At 36.3% G+C, this 25191-nt stretch overlaps 2 protein-coding genes and 1 non-coding gene across 4 annotated transcripts; 2 read left to right on the top strand and 1 right to left on the bottom strand.

Moving 5' to 3' along the window:
* Positions 1-4908: 4908 nt before the first annotated feature.
* Positions 4909-17072, bottom strand: RBM7 (RNA binding motif protein 7). Of its 2 annotated transcripts, XM_090265965.1 has the most exons (5): positions 16861-17072; positions 15719-15881; positions 15028-15115; positions 12278-12368; positions 4909-7475 (listed from the first exon to the last, which is right to left on the bottom strand). In XM_090265965.1, exons 1-5 carry the CDS (start codon positions 16954-16956, stop codon positions 7113-7115), a joined length of 801 nt encoding a protein of 266 aa, XP_090122091.1. In that variant the 5' UTR covers positions 16957-17072; the 3' UTR covers positions 4909-7112. The 2 variants fall into 2 exon arrangements, with proteins under 2 accessions (XP_090122091.1, XP_090122092.1); XM_090265966.1 differs by lacking the exons at positions 15028-15115; positions 15719-15881 and having other exon boundaries at positions 16861-16925.
* A 37-nt stretch (positions 17073-17109) lies between these two features.
* CUNH11orf71 (chromosome unknown C11orf71 homolog) lies at positions 17110-17692 on the top strand. Its single transcript, XM_090265968.1, has one exon. The coding sequence runs from the start codon at positions 17284-17286 to the stop codon at positions 17623-17625; it is 342 nt and encodes a 113-aa protein (XP_090122094.1). The 5' UTR covers positions 17110-17283; the 3' UTR covers positions 17626-17692.
* Positions 17693-24291: 6599 nt separating this feature from the next.
* LOC150018960 (small Cajal body-specific RNA 1) lies at positions 24292-24450 on the top strand. The gene has a single exon (XR_016509549.1).
* The last annotated feature ends 741 nt before the right edge of the window (positions 24451-25191 follow it).

Here is a 25191-nt window from a genome sequence, read left to right as displayed (position 1 = left end):
GACACCAATTAGACTATTTCTTGCTTCAGTAGTCGGGCGAATTAACCCTAGACTAAATATTTCTCAATTCCTGCACAACATATCTTCAACACAGGTCCCGAAAAGATAAAACTATTTGTAAGTAACTTAACTGCATCCTAGAACAAAGTTCAAGAATATTTATAGAAATACAAAATATCAAGCAGCTAACAACATAAAATTCACAATGCTTAGCATCCAAAAAAAAATTACAAGGCATGCAAAGAAGCAGGAAAATACATACAAAAATGGGTGAACCAGTAGAAACCAACCCAGAACTGATAAAGATATTAGAATTAGTAAAAAAGGACATTAAAAAGTTCTATAAACTGAATCCATATGTTGAAATATTTAAGACATTGAAGATATAAAAATGAAGCAAATTATGTATCAATTAACTCGGGGGCAGAATTCTCTCACAATGTATATCAAATCATCAGGTTGTACACTCTAAATTTTATAATTTTGTCAACTATACCTAAATAAAGCTGAAAAAAGTTAATAATCAGAAGAAAAAAAAAGAGATCTAAATTAAAACTTCTAAGGAGAAAAACTACGTCTGAGATTAAGATTATATTAACATTAATTGTTGATCAGACACTGCAGAAAAAGAGATTAGTGGACTTGAAGGCATAGCAATAACACAGAGAAAAGAGAATTAAAAACAAAAACAAAAAACCAGCACATTGAACATGGATTCCTCTTTGCTCAACCACATCAAAATTATAACTAAAATATAGTACAACCATCACTCAGAACTGTCTGAAACCAAGTGAATGGAAGTCTACCAACTGCAGAATTAAAGAAACCACATCTATCCAGACTGGTAGGAGGGGAGGAGACATGGAATGGGGTGGTCCCACACCCACGTGTGGTAGGTAAAGATTTGGGGGCGATATCTGAGGAGCTAGGAGTCCAGTCCCACACCAGGTCCCCCAGCTCAAGGTTCCAGTGTAGGAAGATAAATCCCCACAACTTCTAGCTGCAAAAATCAGCAGAGATTGAGTTGGTAAAGAAACTTCTGGAGCCCCCAAGCAGTTCTTCTCTAAGAACCCACACACAGACTCACCAACTCAGACTCACTTCCCCTGAACTCTAGCACTGGGGTAGCAGCTTGAAAGGCACCAGTGGCATCAAGGGAGAAACTAAAGTTTCTGAGAGGCATCAAGGCCAGCAGAGGCCACTGTCCCTTTTCTAAACTCTCACCCCATAGAGCCCACAAGCTGGTTCCATATCTGAGACTCCATCAACCTAACACTGTTTGACCCACCTTGGAGAACTCCAGACTCCACCCCATGCAATTTAACACCCTTCCCCCACGCTGCTTTTCCATATGAATGGCTGGTCTTGGCTCATGCTTCACAACTTCCCAAATCCTACCAAACAAGCAACAGCTGCCTCCAGTGAGCTCCAGGCCTGGCACTAGCAGCAGCCAGCCTACATCCATAGCTTGACTTCCCTGGGAATCTCCAAGCCCAGCACAAGTACCAGTCATCTCAGATTCCTTCATAGTTCAGGCAAAGTGGCTCAGGGCAAAACACAGGTGGAGGATGACCTTGGCCTGCCACCACCCAGGAAACCCAAGGGCCTACGCACCCAGTAGACAGCTACAGACAACGTCAGAGCACCAACACCCTGCTCCTGCACAGCTGATCATCCAGGGATGACTGAGGTTTGGTGGTCAGTGGTCACAGCCAGCCCTTGCAGCTGACTGGCCTGGGTAATTCCCTCCCATTGATCTGCCAACAGCAATGAAGATTCAACCACATGAGGAGTGTGTACTCAGCCCACATGAAGGGCACACCTCAAATACCCAGCTTGGGTGACAAGGGAGGCTGTGCCACTAGACCCTATGGGACACCTACTACATTAAGCCACACTATCTAGATAGTCAAAGCAGCTCTACCTAATATATAGAAACACAGGGAGGCTGCCAAAATAAGGAGACAAAGAAATGAGGCCCAAATGAAAGAACACATCAAAACTCCAGAAAAAGAGCCAAACAAAATGGAGATAAGCAATCTATCAGATGCAGAGTTCAAAACACTGGATATAAGGAGGCTCAAAGAACTTAGTGAAGACCTCAGCAGCATAAAAAAGATCCAGTTAGAAATGAAGGATACAGTAATTGAAGTAAGAACAATTTACAGGGAAACAACAGTAGACTATATGAAGCCAAGAATCAAATCATTGACTTCGAACATAAGGAAGCAAAATTCAACCACTCAGACAGAAGAATAAAAAAAGAAAATGAGAATAGTATAAGCAGATGCTAGGACAACGTCAAGCGGTCCAACATTCATATCTTAGGGATGATAGAAGAGAAAGGGCAAGGAATTGGATATCTATTTGAAAAAATAATGAAAGAAAACTTTCTTAATTTGAAGGAAGTAAGACATGCAAGTGCAAGAAGCACAGAGTCCCAAACAAGTGGATGCAAAGAGGCCCACTACAAGATACATAATTAAAATGCCTACGGTTAAAGATAAAGAATCTTAAAAGTAGCAAGAGAAAAGCAGTTAGTGACCTACAGGGAAGCTCCCATAAGACTGTCAGCTGATTTCTCAAAAGAAACTTCGCAGGCTAGAAGGGACTGACAAGAAATATTCAGTAATGAAAAGCAGGGACAGAAGGACAAGATTGCTCTACCCAGCAAAGCTATCATTTAAATCAAAAGGCAAATAAAGAGCCTCCCAGACAAAAAAACAAAACAAAAAAACTAAAGTTCATTATCACCAAACCATTATTATATGAAATTTAAAGGGACTTATTAAGAAAAAGATCAAAACCATGAACTATACAGTGGCAAAAATACAAATCTATCAACTGAATCTAAAAAAACAACTAAGCACACAAGAACAGATACAAAATCATGGCTACAGAGAGCATTTTGATGTTTGCCAGAAGGGAGGGGATGTGGGGAAATGGTTGAGAAGGGGATTAAGTAGTACATAAAGGTAGTTACAGAATAGCCAAGGGAATGTACAGTACAGTATAGGAAATGGAGTAGCCAAAGACCTTATATGCTTGACACAAGGACATGAACAATGGTGGGAGATTGCCTGAGGGAGTGTCAGGTGCTAGGTGGAGGAGAGCAAAGGAGAAAAATCAGGACAAATGTAATAGCATAATCAATGAAAAAAAATATATATATGCAGCATATTAATAAGCTGGGACAATCAGTATCATAGAAGTGCAAGTGGAGTTTCCAAAGAGGAAAGTGAGAACAAAAATATATTTTTTGGCCCTGGCCAGGAAGCTCAGTTAGAGCATCAACCTGACACACCAGTCAGGGCACATACAAGAATCACAAGAATTCACATACAATGAATGCATAAGTGGAACACCAAATTAGTGTCTTTCTCAAATAATCGATAAACTTTTTAAAATTAATGGCCAGTTTTCCAAATTTGATTAAAATGATAAATCATGAAGATTAATGAACCCCAAGCAAAAAGAACATGAAGAAAATTACATTAAGGCTCATCATAATCATTGCTCAAAACCAGCCACAGAAAAATAAAACATAAGGTACACGACAGCAGAATTTTTATAGGAAAAAAATGTGAGAAGACAGTAGAGCCACATTTTTATAATATTAAAAGAAAAAACTGTCAACTTAGAATTCTATACCCAGAAAAAGCTGTATTTCAAAAATGAAGGTGAAAAAGATGTTTTCAGACATAAAAACGCTAAAATAATTCATCACCAGCAAGTCTGCAATATAAAATTATCAATCTAGTAGAGTACCTGATGGATAAGTGGATCTACACAAAGGAAAGAAAAGCCAGAGAAATGGCAACTGTTGGAAAACTATGTAATTTTGTTATTTAAATGTTAAAAAATGTTTTAGGTTTTTTGTTTTTTTTGACAAAAACAATGCAGCGTGAGGCTTATACAAATACAAATGTATAAACAACATAGTCTCTAGCAAATATGGGTGCAGAGGGATGGTAAAATATACCAAAAACTAAAACTGAACTACAGCTATAGATTTACAAATATTAGAATACTTCATAAACTCTGTATTTTTAAAGATGCAAAAGATGGTTAACTTTTTGAAAAGATACAAGGTATCCAAATTGACTCAAGAAAGTAGAAAACCTGATCAATAACCATCAAGAAAATTGAGAAGGGCATTAGTTACTTCTAAGATCCCAACAGTTTTATGAGTTCACCAAGTCTTAAAGAAACACATCATTCCTATTGGATTTCCCAAAAAGTCCATTTAGTTTTTTTCTGTAAAAGACATTTTCATTTTCTCCAGTAACTTGACTTGGATATTTTGAGGATGTCGGCTATATCTCGCTGTTGGCTTCTAGAGGGTAGAGGCCAGCAGTGCTGCTAAACATCTCCCAATGCATTAGACAACCCCACAGCAAAGAATTATTTGGCCTAAATGTCAGTAGTACTAAGAACCTTAACAAACCAATTTTGACACGTTTGATCAGTCATGGCACCTTCTCCACACACTGCACAATCTTTTGAGTTTCAGTTGTGTTTTTACCTTTCTTGAAATAAAGCATAATACAATGAAAATGTTGCATATTTTCTTCCATCTTCAATATTCAAATGGCTATACAAAAATTCACCAATTTTGATTTTTTTTTTTTTAATGCACGCTGATCTGACAGCTTGTATTGTATTGTGACAATACAATCAAATAAAATTGTTTGGAATAAAGTTAAAAGACAACTAAGCACTACGGGCATCTTACAGAAAAAACCCAAATGAAATTTTTGGCCAACCCAATACAAAACTAGCAGAAACACAGTTACAAAACCAAAATAAAAATAAACAATTTTAAAAAGAAAACCTCATAAATACAGATACAAACTTAAAAACTTGAAAATCAGATGAAATTCTAGAGTATATTAAAGGCACAATATATTGTGATACATAATTTTAATAACAATGCAACAATGGTTCAGGGTTAGCAAATCTATTTTAAGAAAGTTTTCTACAGTAAGTCTTCTTTTTAAATTCAATTTGATAAATATTCCTTCATTCATTCATCAAAAATTTATCAAGTATTCTATATATGCCAGACACTGGATACTGCAAATTCAGGTGTAAGATAAGTCTCTGCTTTCGTGGAGCTGTCCAGAGATGCAAATAAAAAGATTAAAATACAGTACAAAGGCTATGATCAGAGAAATACAGGATATTATAGGAATACATACATTGGTACTTAAACATTAGGGTCCTGTTGGAATAATCCTGTTGCAACGATTGCACTTCCTAGGATGATGGTAGTTGATAAAGGGAATATGGGCCTCTACATCATTAGAAAGTGATATAAAATGTTTATGGTTGATTGGAGGAAGGGTAGTCAGATTCTCTGAGGGGTCTTAATACATGTTATGTATAAAAGGGTAAAATAAGGGTCAAGTAAATTTGGAAAATACAAGGTTAAGTATAAACAGATTTCTTTACTGTAGTACTTGTCAGCAGCGTTATGGTGCTGTTATCATTCTCTAAGAGAAAGTTACAGTGTTAGTACATATTTACCATTTGATTACAGAACCTTTATTTTGCAGAACATCATGCAGTATTTCATGGAACACAGTCTGGGAGAAACTGCTCTGCCACATTCTCCTCCTTTTAACTCTGTAGTTCTCAATACCTAGGTGGACTGTAGCACCAACTAGACACAAAAAACTGACATGCATTTAAAAACAGAAATCTTGAATGTAAATAAACTCCTAGAGACCAGGGAGATTAGTTTATAGTCCTTGGAACGATAATCCATGTGTCACTGAAAATCTGACTCTAAAATATTGTTTGATATGTTAAAAAGGCATATTTCAAGATTCTCTAAAGAACTGGCATTCTTCACACCAGGCAATCAATGAATAAAAGCATGTTGGTAACTTTTGTGTTCAGTGTCTCTACAGTGACATCAAAAAAAAAAAAAAAAAAAAAAAAGAAAGAAAGAAAAGAAAAAGAAGACACACCATTCCTTTTATGTTTTCAATATATTAAAAAGTAACAGTACAAATGCTGTAGTTATTAAAAAGAATCCAAATATTTCAAAAAATGAATTTTTATAAACAAGTTCTACAGTGAAAGGGAAACATCTTGATACATAACAGTTTTGTTAAATAAGATTTAACATTTTTTTACATCCAGAAGTGTTTAGATTCCTTCAAATGTTCAAACAAAAAACATGTGCAATCCCCATAATAAAATGTATCCTTGTACAGATGCCCTGGGCGCTTTGAAAATTATACGTTTTTGAAGTCTGAGTAATAGAGGCAGCACTTAAAGGCTTTGTGAACCCTTTCCCAAACAAGTATACTTTCAGTAAACCAATCTGCCATTTTATCTGACTGTGCATTTGCACTTTTGTCCTTCCTGCAGAGGGGAATTTATACTATCAATGTATTTTTAATATAAAAAAGTACATTTAGAGACATTTAACTTCCTGAGTGGCTTCAGCCATTCAGTCAAACATGATTTAATGAGGAAATTCTAAAATTTTAGAATGAAATAGCATGTGCAAATTCCCACTTGTATGTCCAATTGGATAAAACTCAAAAGAGCATCTCACAGAACTTATATTTACATTCTCTATGAAGTTAAACAATATGATTTATCCCTAAACTCTACCAATAAACTTTCTCAAATCAAATGTTAGTAGAAATGAATCACTGAAATTACATTCTCTATGATTAACAAAATACTACTGTATTTTAGACTATTAACTTGGAAGTTTTCTATACCTAAAATGTGATTCACTAATAAACAGGTTCTTACAATAGATAACAGATAATTAAAATATTTGCTTTATAATACAACCAATATATATAATACACCCTTTCCTCAATTGTCTAAAATGATTAGGAACTGTGGCACTTTCTTCACATAAATCCCTTTCCTCTGCATAAAACCCTGAGGTGAAAGGTTATTAATGTAATAACTGAACCACAATTCTCCTCATTTCTGTATTAGATTGTAGCTATAGGTTTTAAAATTTTATAAGAAATGTGGCAACTTGTAAAACTGCTCTGTGCAGTTTTAACAAAACATTCCCAGACCATTTAGCCAAAGGGCCTAGGATCGCCCTATAAAAACAATGTCCTTTGAACACGTTAGTTTCGAGATGAGTGCCATTTTCCAGCTCTACTACTGTCCCTTCTGTTATCATGGTCATGTTTCCAGCCATCGTGATTCCTATCTTCATAGAAGAAATCATCTCTGTTTCCTCTGTAATGATGGTCAGACCCATGATCGGTGTAACGCTGCTCACGGTTATAATGTCTATCTGCTATATAGGGATGAGAAGTTTGTCTGACTTTACGCTGTGATGATGGTGTATCCTGACGCCACTGGGAGCTTGAAGACTGGTTAAAAGTATGATTAGGTGTCTGAACTGATGGTGAAAATCCTGACTGATCAAGATGTGGAGAACCAAATTTCCCACCATATGACATCTGTCTCAAAACACTGTTCATCTGAGGGAAGAGAAAAAGAAGGAAATGTTAACTGCAAATATTTCTAGATATCAAAGCCAATGGCTATTTGGTTACAGTTAACTAAACAAATAATGACAGAAAAGCAAAATCACTCTTCCCTAGATGGATCTTAAGTTAAACATAACTAAAAGTAGTATAATACAATAGCTTCATTTATTCCAATGCACATCTTTAAGATATTTGTACATAACTACTACTTCTTGCTCTTAAAAAGACAACTTAGAAGGAAAAAGTCATACAAAGTGACTATAATATGAATCACTGTGTGATGAACAGAGTCATGAGCTTAGTATCATTAGGAAAAGCTTCATGAAGATAGCATATGATCTGAGTATTGAAGGTATAAAAGGAATATTTTAAGGAAAGGATTTTAAGGAGGGAAGTATGCCAAGGAAAGAAAATTACACAAAAACATTGAATGGGTTCACAGAGTAATAGCAAGTCAATTCTGGCTGAAATAGGTTCTAGAGTGCGTAAACAGCGAATGGCCACTAAGGCAAGATTTATCTGAATTGGACAATGGAAGTACCTAATAAGTAGGCTAGAGAATTCTGACTTTATCTTGCAAACAATGAAAAGTCAAATCACCAGGAAGATAAGCAAAATAGTTATATTATTAAATTTGAAATGATGTGTAAGATGGACTAGTAAGGATAAAATGGAGACAAGTACTAATGACTAGACGAGTGGTCCCAAAATTCTATTCATGAATATTAGCCAATAATGATATTCTTTAATGGCTTACAACAAAATGAGACAAATAAATATGTATATAAAAGTTAATATCTCTTTATACTGATCTGTGAATTTTACTTTATTTCACTCATATTTTGTACACCTGTGAAATTCAAAAGGCTAGAGACCACAAGCCAAGACTGCAATTTAAGCAAAAAAAACCACCTTTTTTTAATGTTAAAAAAAAAAAAAGGACTTGGCAACTGAAAGGAAACAAAGATGAAACAATAAAATATACCTAAGATGTTAAGCCTACTCTCATGGTGATATTATTACAGGAAAAAAAAAAAAAAAAGTCTTCAAGATATAGTTTAGAAAACTCCAGTGTATTAAAGTATAGTATTAGGGCGAATATATCATAAAAGAAAAAAGTCACTGGGCATAGAGTTGCAAGAACAGAGAATGAGTTTCTAGTATTTGAAACACATACACACACACATACCCAACAATTGTCGAGGAAAAATAAAAATATGAGATGTGGTTCTATCTATCTTCGATCTTTAAATATATATTTCAGGCCAGTGAAAACTAAACTGTGTGATCAGTCTACAAATATCATACTAGTTTATCTAAAATTTAAGAAGTTAATTTAAGGATTATCTCAAAGATCCAACATGACAGTAGAGTAGGTGTATGCTACACTCGTCTCCTCCCAAGACCAAACTGGAATTACAACTAGAATATAGAGCAATTAACCTGAATAATCAATCAAAAGCTAGCTGAAGAGAAGCCTTATACATAAGGATTTACAGAAAATACATGGCGACTAGCAAGAAGATCAGAGATGTGGAAAGGGGCAGCCCCACTTCCATGGGCAGTGGCTGATTCCAGAGGAATATCTCAGTTGCAAAGGTTTCCCCTGAGAAGCATGGGGTCCCAAACCAAAGCAACGCTCCTCAGCCCAGAGAACCAGAGCTGGGAAGAGTGGCCCACTTTAACATCTGGCTGGGAAAATTAGCTGGGATTCTGTCCACCAGAGAGGGACAGGAGTCAGCTAGAGGCACAGGAACCCTCTTAACGGGCCAACACACAAAATCTTACTTGCAACCACTCACCTTGGGCTCTGGCAGAACAGGTGGAATTTATCCCAGAGTGCAAGGTTGGTTCAATACCCACAAATCAGTTAATGTGACACACCACATAAACAAAATGAAGGATTAAAATAACATGATCATATCAACAGATACAGAAAAAACATGTTAAAATCTAACACCCATTTATGATGAATCCTCACAGCAAAGTGGAAATAAAGAGAACATTTCATATAATAAAAGGCCATATATGACAAACCCACAGCCAACATCGTACTCAACAGGCAAAAACTAAATGTTTCCCATAAGATCAAAAATAAAACAGGGATGTCTACTTTTACTACTCTTTTTCAACATAGTACTGGAAGTCCTAGCCACAGCAATTAGAAAAGAAGAAATAAAAGACATCCAAACTGGAAAAGAAAAAATAAAACTGTTATGATTTGTAGATGACATGATACTGTATAAAATATTAGAACTGATTAATGAATTCAATAAAATAACAGTATACAAAATAAATATCCAGAAAACAGTTGCTTTTCTATACACAATGAACTATCAGAAAGGGAAACTAAAAAAAAATCCCATTCCCAATTGCATAAAAAAATAAATAAATAAATAAAAACCTTGGAACAAACTTAACCAAGGATGTAAAAGACTTGTACCATGTACTCAGAAAATTTAAGACAATGAAGAAACTGAAGATACAAATAAGTGGAAGCATATACCGTGTTCAAGGAAAGGACGAATGAACATCATTAAAATGTCCATGATACCCAAAGCAATCTGTAGATTCAACACAATTCCTATCAAGATACCAATGGCATATTTCAATAGAACTAGAACAAACATTCCAAAAATTCATATGGAACCACAGAAGACCCCGAATAACCACAGGAATCTTTAAAAGAAAAAAGTTGTAGGAATCACACTACCTGATATGAAAATATACAGGACCACAGTAATCAAAATAGCATGGTACTGGCATAAAAACAGACATATAGATCAATGGAACAGACGAGAGCGCCCAGAAATAAACCCACAGTTTTATGGCTAATTAACAATCAACAAAGGAGACAAGAACATACAATGGGGTAAAGATAGTCTGTTCAACAAGTGGTGTTGAAAAAACTGGATAGATACATGCAACAAGATGACACTAGGCCACCTTCTTACACCATTTACAAGAACCAACTCAAAGCAGGTTAAAGACTTAAATGTTAGACTCAAAACCATAAAAAGCTTACAAGAAAACATAGGCAATAAAATCCTGGACAATTCTCGTAGCAATATTTTTCTGATATATTGCCTTGGGCTAGGAAAACAAAGGAAAACAAAAAACAAAAAACAAATGGGACTACATAAAACTAAATGTTTTTGCACAGCAAAGGAAACCATCAACAAAATGACAAGACAACCTAATGAATGCGAGAACTTATTCACCAATGATATATCTGATAAGGGGTTAATACCCAAAATTTATAATGAACTCATACTACTCAACACCAAAACAACAAAAAAACATAAAAACATAATTTAAAAATGGGCAAAGGACTTAAAGACACTTCTCCATAGAGATGGCCAATAGACATGTGAAAAGATGTTCAAGATGACTAATCAGAAAAATACAAATTAAAACCACAATGAGGTATCACCTTACAAAGGTAAATTCAAAAAAACCCAGAACTTATTTGTAAAAAAATTGTCTTTATTCTTACATGTTTAAACTTCAGTCACCTTCAAAATATTCTCCATTTGATGCAATACACCTGTCAAGACTTTTTTCCACTGCTCAAAATAAATTTTTGAACTCATCAGTTTTGATGCCTTCTGCTGTTTTTTGCTTCACGAACTCCTCCACATCAGCAAAACGTTTCCCTCTGAGGACTTTTTTCATCCATGGTACGAAAAAAAAAAAAAAAGTCGCTGGGGGAGAGGCTGGGTAAATGGCAAGGGTGGGGAATGGGGTTCATGCTGTTTTTGGTCAAAAACTGCTAAGCACCCAGCACAGTATGGGCAGGTGCACTCATAAATCACCTGTCATGAAATGGGCAAACACACTGAAAGTCTTCAAAAAATTGTCACTGAAGCCGAAGGCAGTATCTCACAAAGCCAGCTGGTACATTCACCTAATGGGGGAAGCCTGTACTGGAAGGGTCCCTCCCTTGTATACTTGTCAGAATGGATATCATCAATAAATCAACAAACAAGTGTTGGCTCAGATGTGGAGAAAAGGAAACTCTCATGTACTTTTTGTGGGAATGAAACTGGCATAGCCACTGTGAAAAGCAGGATGAAGTTACCTCAAAAATTAAAAATGCAACTGCCTTATAGACCCCAGCAATTCCACTTCTGGGAATATATCTGAAGAAACCCAAACCACTAATTTGAAAGAATACATGCACCCCTAAGTTCATCACAGCATTATTTATAATAGCCAAGATTTAGAAGCAATCCAAGTACCCATCAGTAAATGAGTGGATGGAAAAGCTGTGGTACATTTACACAATGGAATACTACCCAGCCAGAAAAAGGAATCTTACCTTTCATGAAAGCAAGGACGTACCTGGAGAGTATTATGCTAAGTCAAATAAGCCAGTCAGAGAAAGACAAATACCATGTAATTACACTCATATGTGGAATTTAATGAACAAAATAGAAACAGACTCAGAGACAGAGAACAGACTGACCGCTGTCAGAGGGTTTGGGAGCCTGGGTGATAAAGGTGAAAACCTCATAGACACTGACAACAGTATGGTGATTACCAAACAGAAAGGGGAGGGGGGCAGGCAGAAGAGAGTAATGGGGGAATAAATGGTGATGGAAGGAGACTTGACGCGGTGAACACACAATTCAATGTACAGATGATGTATCATAGATGTGTACACCTAAAACCTATATAATTTTATTAACCAATGTCACCCAATAAATTCAACTAAAAAATTATCTGAACACTCTAAGTATGAATTTTTTATTTTTTATTTTTTAGCAATTTAAGTTGAAAAATTAGCCTACCACTGCTTGTCTCTGAAAATTATCTGGAGAAGAGAAGGTTCTCTGAATTATCTGTGATGATGGAGTCATGTTATCCACCATCCTTTCGTACCTGAAAAAGAAAAAAAATAAAAGAAAACCAACATATAATCTTTCATTCTACAAGAATTTACCATACACCAGCCATAACCAGACAAAGCTCTCAAAGGAATGAAGAAGGTTATCTGCTCTCACGGAGCTGAGGTAAGGATTTAGGCAATAGGAGAGCCTCACATAGTTATACGTGATATATTGAATGAATAAAGAACAAGTGGAGGTGAGAAAGACAGGGGCTTCTATTTTTGCTTGACTACTCAGGGATCGCCTTTCTACATAGACATTTGAACCTAGAGCTGAATTAACAAGGTTACCTAGAAGAAAAACATTCCAACTGAGGGAAGGACTAGGGCAGGGGTGAGCAAACTATAGCCTTTGGGCCAAAAATAATTTTTTGTAAACCAAGGTTTACTGGAATATTGCCACCTTCTTTTGTTTTTGTATTATTTATGTAGAGCTACAAAGGCAGTGTAAGAACCTGTATAACCAGCAAAAGTCTAAAATATTAACTAAAGTCTAAATTATTAACTATCTTGTCCTTTATAGAAAAAAAATTGTCCATCTCTGGGCTAGTGCAAAGGCCTAGACAGAGAACTAAAATGAAAAGCACTTGATCGGCTAGATGACAAATGAGGGAAAAAGAAGTAAAAAAATAAATAAAATCTAGATATTTATCTTGAGCAATTAAGTAAACAAATACTAAGACGGGAGAAAGGAACAGGTTTGGGGGAGTAAGAAATCAAGATTTCTGTAACATAAATAGAATTTTTAGGACTTATACTTTATTCCTCACTTCCTGAAGAGATAACTTGCTCTAAAGAAAAACTCACTTAGAAAACATTATAAACGTAATTGTATTTTAAAACATGCCTTTGGAATCAAATCACCCATTGATTTGTCTTATAGTTTAGATCTTTTTGAGTTTTCTTAAATCAGTTTTGTATCTGTATGTTAAGAAAGTAAAAAGTATAATTTTACTTATAACAAGTATAAAAATAATGTACACTCCAGCCTTTGATTAAAATTAAGTACTTACTTGCATATTTTTCCCCCAAGAAATTCTAAGCAGGGGGCGGGGGGAGGGAGCTTTTTTTGTCCACCAAAAATACCTTTGAAGGTTCTATAAAAAAGTGGGTGGAGATGCTTTGAATTCCAACTAGACACAATTTCAGAGGGCAAGAAAGGACACTAAGAGGATACCTTTTTTATACTACTGCTCTCTTACAATTGCACCTTCGGATATCTTTCCATATTCACCCATTTCTCTCCGAAATCATCAACCTCATTTCCCTGCTACCTGGCTACTAATACCAATACCTTGCTACCAATAGCTTCCTAATGTGGCCTTTCTATTTTCACCCTTGTCCCTCCAATTCATTCTCCCACTGCAACCAAAAAACTCCTTAAAATACAAACCTCTTCCTTTCACTACCCTATGGAAAACATTTCAATGTCTTCCTATGGTTCTTAAGGTAAAATTCCCAAATCCAAATTACAACCTGTAAGAAAAACTCTATCATCCAGCCTCTATCTACTTCACAATATCATCTACTACTCTCCATTTTTCATTCATTATGATCTAGGTACATTATCCTCTTTTAGATCCTCATTCATTTTTATCGTTTCTCCTTGTTACGACTTTCCCCAAGCACTTTCCACTCCATTTTTAGAAAACTAATGGTAGGAATTAAACAGGTAGTCACAAAACATTTACAAAATGTGCAATCATCTAGATTTTAAGCTCCACTAGGCAGCACATCATAGTGGCTCAGCTTGAGCACACTGCCAGGGTTTGAATCCTAGTCCACAACTTAAGAGCAGTTCAAACTTTTAAGCAGGTTAATCTCCAATCCTCACCTTCTTCATATACAAGGAAGAAATGATAATAATACCTACCTCATAAGACTGCTGAAAGGAATAAATGAAATTATAAACGCAAAAACCTTGGTAAAGAACATGGCACATAATAGGTATTTATTAACTCTTTCTTGAATGAAGCCCATTAAGATTGATAAATAGCTCTGACTATACCAGGAAAAAACTGCCTCCGGTAAAACGTCAGCCTCCCCAAAACAAAATTACTTAAGTAAATATAAACAAGGTACCTTTTCTTACCTTCAGAAGTTAGATGGGACTTAAGATACCATTTAATTCAACTTCTTTTACTTACAAATTCAAGCACAGGACCAAAGAAATGAGACTAGTTAAGATTATACAATTGGGAGAGGCTGAACTAGATCAAATTCTACAAACTCTTAGTCCAATAGCCTCCTTAGTCACTGCAAGTAACCAATTAGTGATCACAAATTAATTTAAATTTTAAAATATGAAATAAGATGGAAGTTGATTATATTGCAAGTAATAAGGATAAGTCATGTTTTGAGAAATTTTGTTTCAGTTATATGAATGTATATGTGGTTGTGGGTATGTCTATAAATGAACATAAATATAGTTACATATGTATCTATTTTAAGGGGACTATATGTAATGTTTATGTCTATAGTCCCCTTAAAATAGACATATAAATAACTATAATCCCACATAGCAAATAATACTATAGAAGAATTAAGAGGTATGAGCACTATAAAGAAAACCAAACACTCATTTTGTGTTCTGAGATCACTACCTAAGAAAATTCCTGATAAATGATTTTAACAATAGGTGAGAAATATTACCTGCTAGGAGATGTGGAGGTGGGGCTTGCATTTCCAACATGATGCTGAGAATATGACAAACTAACATCCTGTGAGGCATGGCTACTTCCTAAAATAAAATAATTTGAGAAATTCTTCTTGATAAAAAATTGTTTCCCCCACCACAAATCACTCCGAAAAGGTAGACATAGGCTAAAGAGAAAACCTCAGATTTTAGTAGACTGCTTTACAGTTTCATCAGAGTGAAAATTCTGTTTAACAACAGATATATTTGAAACAATCAGTCCCAAGTAAGGTAATATCTAATGTATTAATATATCCACCCTGGCCATATTTGGTCCGTACACTAAATTGTAAGACTAGATACATGCAAAGTTTCATCCTCACATGATCAAGAATCAAAACTACAAAAATAAATTACAAAGCAGCGAGGAAAACTATTTTCAGAAAATAATTCTTGCTCCTTTCTAACAATAAAATTTATGTATTTTACTAACCCAAACTGAAAATTTAAACTCAGTTTTAAAATTACAACTTTCAAAATCTATGTTGTCAATGTTACCCATTTTCAGGAATACTACTTACTATTCATAAAGCTTAAAAGTATTTTCATCCAAAAAGGGTCCTTTAAAACTGAATAAAATTTAAATCAAAAAATTAAAAGCAGCTAATAATCCCTCTCTCCAAACACCACCATCAAATAGCAAGTTACCTGATCTAAACTGAATTTTGATGGGCCTTCCAAAAAGTTTGATTCCATTAAGTAGATTCATTGCATAAGGAACAGATACTTCATGTTTGAAATTCACAAATGCAAACTGCTTTGGTTTACCATCCTTATCTTTTGGAATTTTCACTTTTATTACTGGCCCAGCCTACAGATAAAAAAAGAGTTTACAACTTAAATAAGGCAATTTCAGGAAAATACTCAAATTTTACAAAGTTTAAAAACAAAAGAAATGTAAGCAGGAACGCTAACAAATAGACATAGATTTCCATGTCCATTAGAATAAAGATCCCACAGCTACAACTAAAGAGTAACTTATTTGGTGGAAGGGAGGCCATAAGGAACTGGAAACACAATCACTGGATTTACATTCCTTAACACTTTATGACTTAACAAGGTGACCAACATCCATCATCTTCCCCCTTCATGGAAATTAATGTTTATCAACAGAGGTTTTCTTGGACCAAAAATTCACTTTTGTATGGATCAATCACTTACCAGTGGTTAGAGGATGGTACTGGAGGGACGAGGATACTTGGACTTCCTAACATATTTTAATACAAATTTCAATAACCACAATGCTACTTTTCTACGAACTATTTACGAGCCTATTCTAAATATCTTAATGCTGCAATTCTATCAGAAACTGTCATGGGAAAGAGTCACGGACAAGGAAATTGAAATTAATTTGTCAGACAAACCAAAGACAGTGTCCTCAGGGGAAGATGAAAAAAGGAGGAATAGAAAAAATACTGCTCTACATAAATGTCTAATCACTGTGGTGTACACCTGGAACTAGTAAGTTATTTTACGTCCACTTTAATTTAAAAGTTAATTTAGAAAACACTGCTTAAGAATGAATCCACATGTATTATATCTCTTTAAGATCCGGGAATCTTTACCTCGGGAATGTTTCCTCCACCTCTAGTCCTCCCTTTGGCGTGACTAGGGTTCTTTTAATTAGGCGACACCCACCCAACACCTAAACGCGACCTCCAGGCCCAACCGGCCCACCTGGAGGGTGCCCGGACGGACAGCCACGTTTGCACGAAAAAAGCGAGGGTACCAGTTGGGCCGGGCCCTACGCGAGGGGAAACGAAAGGAAAAGGCCGATCCCAGCCGCTTACCTGGTGGAAAAGCTCGAAAAGGAGCTCCTCTGTCACTTTAGTTTCCAAGTTGCCCACAAATAGAGTACGATCCGCTTCCGCCGCCGCCGCCCCCATCTCAGCGTCGCCCCCTCCCTAAAAAGGCCGAAGGGTCGCCGCTGACGCACTCAGTGCGCACTCTCGAAAACCCACGTCCTCGCGCTTTCAGGCGTCATCCGACGTAAACGTCAATCACGCTCGCTCTCGGCCGGCGTCGACGTGCGCTGACAGAGTGCGCATGCTCCTAAGGAGAGGGCTCGTTAAAAGCAGCTTCTTTAGTGGCTGCGGCTGCTAATATGGGTTAACGTGTAGTTGGTCTCCGTCTGGCTAGACAGATCTGTGGAACCGCAAAGGGCCCACCTTGACCGAGCGACCTAAGGCATTGAAAGCAGGCAGTGTTTTAAGATGGCTCTAAACTCTGTGTGCCTATGCGCTGGCGATCAAAGGAACAGGATGGCCTACTGTTCCTCCCACGGAGACCTTAGCCCTTCGGTCTTAGCGTTGACCATGGTCTCGGGAGACAGCTTCCTCATGGCCAGACCGGAGGCGACTCATCCAAGACCTACTCCTCGGCAGGCTGTGCGGCCAAGCGTTTGGATCGAGAGCCGTGGGGCTACCGATGGACGCTGGAGCCCACCGCATTTTGTAAACGGAAGAAACCGGAATGGGCGGAGCCAAAGCGGTCGAGCGAGATTTTCGCCTTACCCGACCCCTGGGTTTAAACTCGATCTATTAAGAAGTGTCTGATCGCCTTTCGCGATCACAGCGGCTTTAGGTTTAAAAGAACACCTCCATCCTTCAATTAGCTTGTGAATAAGGCCTTTCTAAAATCCTTTCTTGATGCAGCCGCAGTCTTATTTTTAGAAGAGTGTATTTTTATTTTAATATAAAAACATGTTAAAGTTCTGTTAATAGATCCTAGCACAAACGGAAATTTTACTATTGCTAAATTAAGATGGTTTTAAGCGGCCAGGATGATTATTTCGGGAAGGAGGTAGATATTTTTTTAGTCACAAAGCTGAGCTAATGGTACCACCCGCCCAGAGGTCAACAATACTTTTATTCGCCCTTTGTGCACTCCATGCCAACAACGACTCCAAATCTCTCTGCTCTCCACAATTCTTACCTCCTTTCCCTGGCAGATTCTCCTAATTTGAGACTTGTAATTAAGGTTTCTTAACGGCCTACTTTCTACCACACATTATTCCCTTTACCTTCACTTGTGGAGATGAAAAGGAAATGCTTCGATTTATTATTCTGTCTTATTTTACCCGCTATGGCCCAATAATCATCTTGTCCTTAACATTTACCCTCTTCACCTCATTCCTCCTTTTCATCAGGAATATATACAAACTTCAGTCTCAACTATACTAAAAACAAAAGCAAAACCTAAACCTTGCTACTCTTTCAAATTATTAAATCAATTTACATTTATTACTTTTTTTTGCCTTTTAGACTTTTTATTATGAAACATTTCAAACACACACAAAAGGAGAAAGAATAGCACCCTGACCCCTGAGTATCCATTGCCTGGCCAAAACAGTATCTATTTCATTACTATATGCTTTTATTTCATCTACCTCTACCCACAATCCACTTCCACCCCTCAAGCAAATCCCAGTTATCATATAATTTTATTACAGCTTGTCACTTTGCTGGTGGTTCTTTTGACTAACAAAAGTTTTTAATTTTTAGTATATTTTATTGATTATGCTATTACAGTTGTCACAATTTCTTTTACCTTTGCTCCCCTTCTCCCATTTACCCCTACCCTCTGGTAATCCCACCCCCTTAGTTCATGTCCATGGTCATGCATGGAAGTTCTTTGGCTTTACCCTTTTCTGTACTGTTCTTAACATCCCCCTGTCTATTTTGAGCCTACGAATTATACTTCTTAATCCCTGCACCATTTCCCCATTTCTTCCCCTTCCCCCTCCCAGCTGATAACCCTCCAAATGAGCTCCATACCTATGATTCTGTTCTTATTGTGGCTGTTTCCTTTGAGTAAAGACGTAAACAGTTTCCTAATAGGATACTGTAAGACCAATTTCTGTTAATTTTGGGATGACAGATTTTGATTAAGGAAGCTGGGATTAAATGCAAATAATAAAATTACAAATATAAGTGCAAAAATTAATTTGGTGCCTTTCCAAGGTCATATAGCTAGTAAAGAATAGAACCTTGCCACCTTTCAACCTAGGTTTCTCATTTGAACATTGTGACCCAAATATGATTTGAGTGACATTCTCTCGATTCCCCCAAGGGTAGTAGTATTATAGATATCTAAAAAGATGTTAATTTATAATACCATATGATGGATGTCTTAGGCTGGGCATTATGATAATCCGTGGTTGAGAAAGGAATCCCAAAACAAAGATCATCTTTCCTGGACTTTCTTGTTTGTCTTGAGAAAGAATAATAAAATTAAGGCTGAAGGTAAAAGATTTTCATAAAACTTAGAGAAGCCTAACAGTAGAAAATACCACCTAATGTAATAAATAAATTGCCCAAAATTCAGATAGATGCTTAATTCTGTCAAGTGTAAATAGAGCCAACTGACTTCTTCAATTTTTTCCATTTAACCTCTAATTCTATACTTTAAAAAATGAATGGTTAAAACTGGAAATGGAAAATTGAGGGAGGAAAGAAAAATGAGTTATAATACATAGGATAACCATATTTACTGTGCAAACCAGGACCCTTTGGAGTGGAAGAGATGCTATCAATTAAGGGGGCAACAGGCACATTAGGGCTGTCCCAGGTAGATTTGTTGGATGACATAACCTAAGGAGAGGGTACAGCATTAAGTATGCCTTTGAAGCATATTCTTTACCTTCAGGGAAAGGAGGCTGAGATTTGTAAATGAAGGAACAAAGTCTGGCATAAAAGTGCATGAAGAATAGAGGACCCATTTCTGTTTGCTCTGGCACGGGATCATCAGGAAGATGATAGTCGTCGTCGGCAGCCGTCCGTCTCGAGAGACGATGGTGTAGCTTCTTAAGTGTCTATCTGCACCGCCGAGAATGGTTGTGCAGTCCGACTCGGGAGTGACACGGTATCTGTCTCCTCCCCTGTTCAATCGACATCTTGCGATGACGCTGGAGTGTCCTCTCCAGTGAAGCTGAAGCTACAGAGCCTGGGCAGGGTGATATGGAGGGTCTGCTGTTGCCCATGCAGCAGACCCCCCCCTCTCTTCGCAGCTGAAGGATCCAAGGGAAAGACGGAGTCAATACAGCTTGGTTTCAGGTGCGCCGCAGGAGTTGCCGGTGTTGACTACAACGTCAAACCGCCTTAGGGACTCCGGCTCCGGATTTTCTGTCGGGGTTTACTCCCTTAGCCTTTCCCCTGAAGAGGTATGCCGCAAGGCAGCGGAGGTTTTTTGGAATCAGAGTTTTCCTTCTCTGATGTGCCCTGACTGGAAGATCGAACCAGCGACACTTAGCTCGCAGGCCGACGCTCAATCCACTGAGCCAAACCAGCCAGGGCAAGATGATAGTATACATGTACAAGAAAAAAAAAGGTGTGAAAAAAGAAAATTATTGTGTTTTGTTTGACAAGAGAATTTTGTTCATACAAATGCTTCATCATTTTAAATCTGAAGTCATGAATGCTTAAATTCTCCTTGTTCTTTACACCTGCACTAGTGTCGAAGTTACAATGTGTTCCTAGAGTCACAAAGACTGTATTGTGGAAGCAAGAACCAACAGAAACTTCTTTCAATGAAATTACATAAATCAGGGACAACTAAGTTTTTCCAAGAGCAGTCCATGTTATTACAGATTCATGTGCAAAATGAATTTTTATTTAATGTCAGTCATTACGTATAGCATAACGTCATTCTAAAATAGATGAATTTTCTAAGATTAATACAAAAAGTCCAATAATTTATAGTAATGTACATTTTTTAAAACCATTATAGCATCCTGTTTGCTTGGGGGTGTTTTGCCCTTTATTTATTACATTATACTAAGCAACTGACCAGCATGTGTTGAAATGGAGTCTTATTAAAATATTATTTCCTCTACTCATCAGCACTAAGATTCTTTAAAATTTAAGATGCCCATTTGGGGTATAGGGAAAAAAAAGGCCAATGAGACTGTTTCCTTCAGTAGCCAGATTTGATGATAAGCCTAATTTGGAAGGAAGGAAGGAAAGAAGGGAGGAAAGGCCTACAGGAGGGAAGAGGAAATAGACTTCTCATGGTGAAAGGTTCAACTGCCTGGCAAACAAAATTTATTACGTCTTTTATTCTTTCCATGAATCTGTCCAGATGCCACTGAGATGCAGATTTTGTCTTCCCTATTTTCATGAAAAGTATTCTTATTTTTCCAGCCAACCAAATAAGTTTGAATATCTATGACCCCCTACCACCCCATTACTTATGCTCATTGCCTATATCTATTCAACTGCCAAATGCTGCCCATTTTATCTTCACAATGTACTTGTTGTGTTTCTATAATCATGTGCATTACCTGGACTGTATTTACCTGGAGATTTAATCTGTTCTGTTTGCTTCTGTCCTCTACATCCTATATGTGTATATATATATATATATATATATCCTCCAGACTAATGTTTCTGATCACGTAATTTCTACTCCAGTGTTTGCCATAGTATAGTCGACAGAACCTCCACTAGAAAAGCAAGACACTCCTTTGGAAAAAAGTCAAGAGTCAATAAATTTGAAAGTGATGTATGTTTTATCACTTTCTTAGGGAGTCATAATTTGTAATAACATGTTAAAAGTACTGATAATAACTATACAAAAAGAAACCCTTCATTTGGATTTTAACTTCAATTTAACCAAAGTTTCACCAATTTATTAGTTCATAAATTAAAATTTTTGGCATACTGCCTATCTTCTTGAAGAATCTTAGTTCCACAGAAATAATTAGAAATGCTGCCTTCTGAAAAGGCTCCATTTGCTCACCACTTGAGGTACTAGAAATGGATTTTTATATACCATGGCAGAATTTAGTGCCCCTGACTAAATAGTCAGGTATTGCATGTTTTAAAACCTCTTGCAGCACACCAGTTGAAAATCATGGACCTAGGTGCATAGAAACAATGTACAGAGTTTAAGGCGAAGATAAACCTTTTACTACAATTTATATGCCCTGAGTATGACTACTCACTGTAAGCCGGGCAGTTAGGAATTTATGATCAAATCAGCCCTGTGAGATTACTTGCCATAGAACTCCTTTTTTCATTCACATAGTCCAAGAGGAAAAATTGAGGCTATTATATAGATACAGTGATACCTCAGCTGATGAAGATAATTCATTCCGGAATCACATTTGTTAGCCGAAATCTTCGTTAGCCGAAACCCCATGGTTTCCCATAGGTTTCTTTAGAAAATCACTGAATTCATTCTAGATGCTACCCACTATTCAAAGATAAGTTTTATGAAGTAGTAAAAAGCACACTATAAAGGGGTAAAAACTCACCAGAGGTTGAGATGAACAGCTACCCAAATGGATGAAGGAGAGTGGAAAGTAGAATGAAAAACTGACCATCTTTACACTACTACAGTACATTGTCATCAAATCCAAAGCTGCTTATGTTATCAGGCATCTCACTTCTCACTGTCTCGAACATAAACAACCCAGTCGGGTTGGCGGGTCTCCCCTATGTGAGTGGTCAGCTCATTTCTTTGTCACACACATGCAGACAGAAAAGATAAGCTCCTGGAATGGCCTGACTGTTCATGTTTGCGGCTTTATGTTAGCGCGCGCATCCACTAAAACATTCATTAGCCGGGTCCAAAAACAGAAAAATAACTTCATTGGCCGAAAAATTCGTTAGAACGGTCACTCGTTAGCCGAGGTATCACTGTACTTATATAACGAGAGAAAACAAATTGCCGCAAAATTTGTGTTGATGAATTTAAAAATATAATTGATACAATCTTCTTGTAATGATATTATTAAGAAGAACGTAGATTTCTTTGGGGGGAGGGAGGAATAACATTTCTTTTAATTGGAGTTCAAAGTTAGTGTTTCCTATCATCAAAATCAATAGCAGCCCCAAATGGTGTGACTTGGTTGGGTGTTGTCCCCAAAGCGGAAGATAAAAGGTTTAGCTCCCGATCAAGGCATCCATCCGGGTTTGGGGCCTGGTTCCAGCTGGGGCACAAGAAAGAGGCAACCAATAGATGTTTCTCTCCCTCTCTCTCCTCCTCTCTTCCCCTCGCTTCGACAATAAATAAATAAAATCTTTTTTGAAAAATCAATAACAAATGCTCATCCGTTAATGTAATTTTTTTTTTTTTTTTTAGCCAAGAAACTAAGGACTTATTAAGGAGATCATGCCATGCCTGGAGTTACACGTAGCTCATTCTCAAAGACTTGGCTTGGTTAATGTGATTTTAAATGAATTTTTATGGATTTTATCTTTGAAAATGTCTGAAATGTTTTTGTCATAGGTGTTGCCAAATATTGATATCAGTCCAAGAGCATATGATTTTAACTGAGCGTATTCATTGGAAGGCATTAATACAATTCTATAATTCCCAGTATTTGCCTTTAGCATGATATTACATTGCAGATTAATTGCTTCCAACTGAAGTTTAGGTAGAAGGTTCGTAATAGCATAGTTAAATGGATTTTTGAAATAAAGAAATTTTCTTTTTACTTACATTCAGGTCTGAAAGATGCTGTTGGAACTATAGTTTGAATTCAGAAAATATATCTACTGAAAATTTTTGTAGGTATGGAGATCTTGCTTCTTAATTTATTAACACCACAGGAAACATATATAAAGCAGCTTGAGATTCCTTGTGATTCAGAAATGTTAGTTATTGAAATAACTTTACAACAGTAAAAGTTTGGTGTGTAAGCACTATTTTGCCTTATAGCTTTAGGTTTAATTCATTGAGAAATATTATCAAGCCCTCAGCAAAAGCTAATTTCCAAAGCCATTTAGTTTGATAACAAGGTTGAGGGCAGTTCTTCTAACCACTTAAAAATTTACAAACCATTCTTAGATGAAGGGTTGTACAAAAATTGACAAATCGCTGGATATGATCTGCGTGCCTTAGTTTGGAGAGAATTTTAGTAACTACCAGAGTCTACAAAACTAATTAGTGGTGACGTTGGGGATTCAGATTTGATCAGGCAGTCTGGCATCAGAGCCCATACACTTGGTGACTATGCTATACTACTGGCAGCCGGTGGCCAAACCTAGAGTGGCTCTTAGTTTTGTTTTTAATGTTATAAAATAATATACACAAAAAAATGTAAAGTGCAACCAATATCTGTGTGCTTACCACCCAACTTAAAATATTGCCCCTCTCTTAAAATCCCTTCTGTTTACCACACTTTGAAAAATCTGTGTTCGTAACACTTCCTCCCACCTGATATAATTAATCGCACCTGAATTTGGTGCTTTGCATTCCTTGCTTTACTTGTAGGGCTGTTTTGGTTACATGTGTATCTAGTGTATTTCTAATTGTGTTTTAAAACAATTTAAATAGCATGATAGCTGGGTTTAGGGAGTGCAATATTAAAACAAAAGCAATGAGTCTTTTAAACCCCGTGTGTAAAGACACATACTCAATTGAATGGCACAAATGAAAAAAGTAAAAACAAAAAATTTAAAAATATTATAGAACAATATGAATGATTTTATACTAAACATATTCTTCTGTGACTAACATTTTTTCTACTAGATTTTGTCAATACATACCTTTTAGTGGGATATGCATTTTCAGTTACCACGCCTCCCATGTCTTATATCCATCCATCTCACATTTTAGTTACCTGCCTGGCCCCTGAAGCCTTTTGTGCTCAAAACCCCTGATTTAAGATGTCATTCCACTTAGCCATTTAAATATGAAGTTTTATTAACATGGGAATTTATGTTATATTGTGTTATAATGACATTTACGTTACATATGACAAAAAGTGGATATAAAATTGTATATATTATATGCTCTAATCTATATGAACAAAATATGTATACAAAAGATGAAGTAATTTTGCCAAAATATTATATTTTGATGGTAACATTTTGTGTGATTTGTTCTGTATGCTGATTATATTTTTATGAATTTACAAAATTATTTTTTTAGAAATTTTTTTAAATTCAAATAATCCGTAAAATATTTCATTAAGGTCATTATTGTTTCTCCTTATTATTTAATCATATTAACTTTAATGAAATTATGTTGATATTTTTAAGTACTTAAATTAATCAATTCTTGCTTTTTTCTATCAAATCAAAAAACAGTCATTCACTACTTAACAATGAGGATACATTCTGAGAAATTTATTGTTAGGTGATTTCATCATTGTGTGAACATCAAGTCTATTT

The sequence above is a fragment of the Furipterus horrens genome, unplaced genomic scaffold (assembly GCF_987537825.1).
Source record: "Furipterus horrens unplaced genomic scaffold, mFurHor1.1.pri manual_scaffold_2, whole genome shotgun sequence".
In the NCBI taxonomy this organism is placed as follows: domain Eukaryota; kingdom Metazoa; phylum Chordata; class Mammalia; order Chiroptera; family Furipteridae; genus Furipterus; species Furipterus horrens.
The sequence above is the reverse complement of the archived record's forward strand: the minus strand, read 5'-3'. Positions and strand labels throughout refer to the sequence as shown.

What these genes read in the sequence shown, in the direction of transcription:
- CUNH11orf71 (XM_090265968.1), top strand. Translation starts at nt 17,284, where the DNA reads ATGGCTCTAAACTCTGTGTGCCTATGCGCTGGCGATCAAAGGAACAGG.
- RBM7 (XM_090265965.1), bottom strand. Translation starts at nt 16,956, where the DNA reads ATGGGGGCGGCGGCGGCGGAAGCGGATCGTACTCTATTTGTGGGCAAC. An exon ending in ACCTCCACATCTCCTAGCAG is followed by an intron (nt 12,369 to 15,027) that starts GTAATATTTCTC and finishes TTTCTTTTTCAG; the next exon opens with GTACGAAAGGATGGTGGATA. An exon ending in ATTTTCAGAGACAAGCAGTG is followed by an intron (nt 7,476 to 12,277) that starts GTAGGCTAATTT and finishes CTCTTCCCTCAG; the next exon opens with ATGAACAGTGTTTTGAGACA.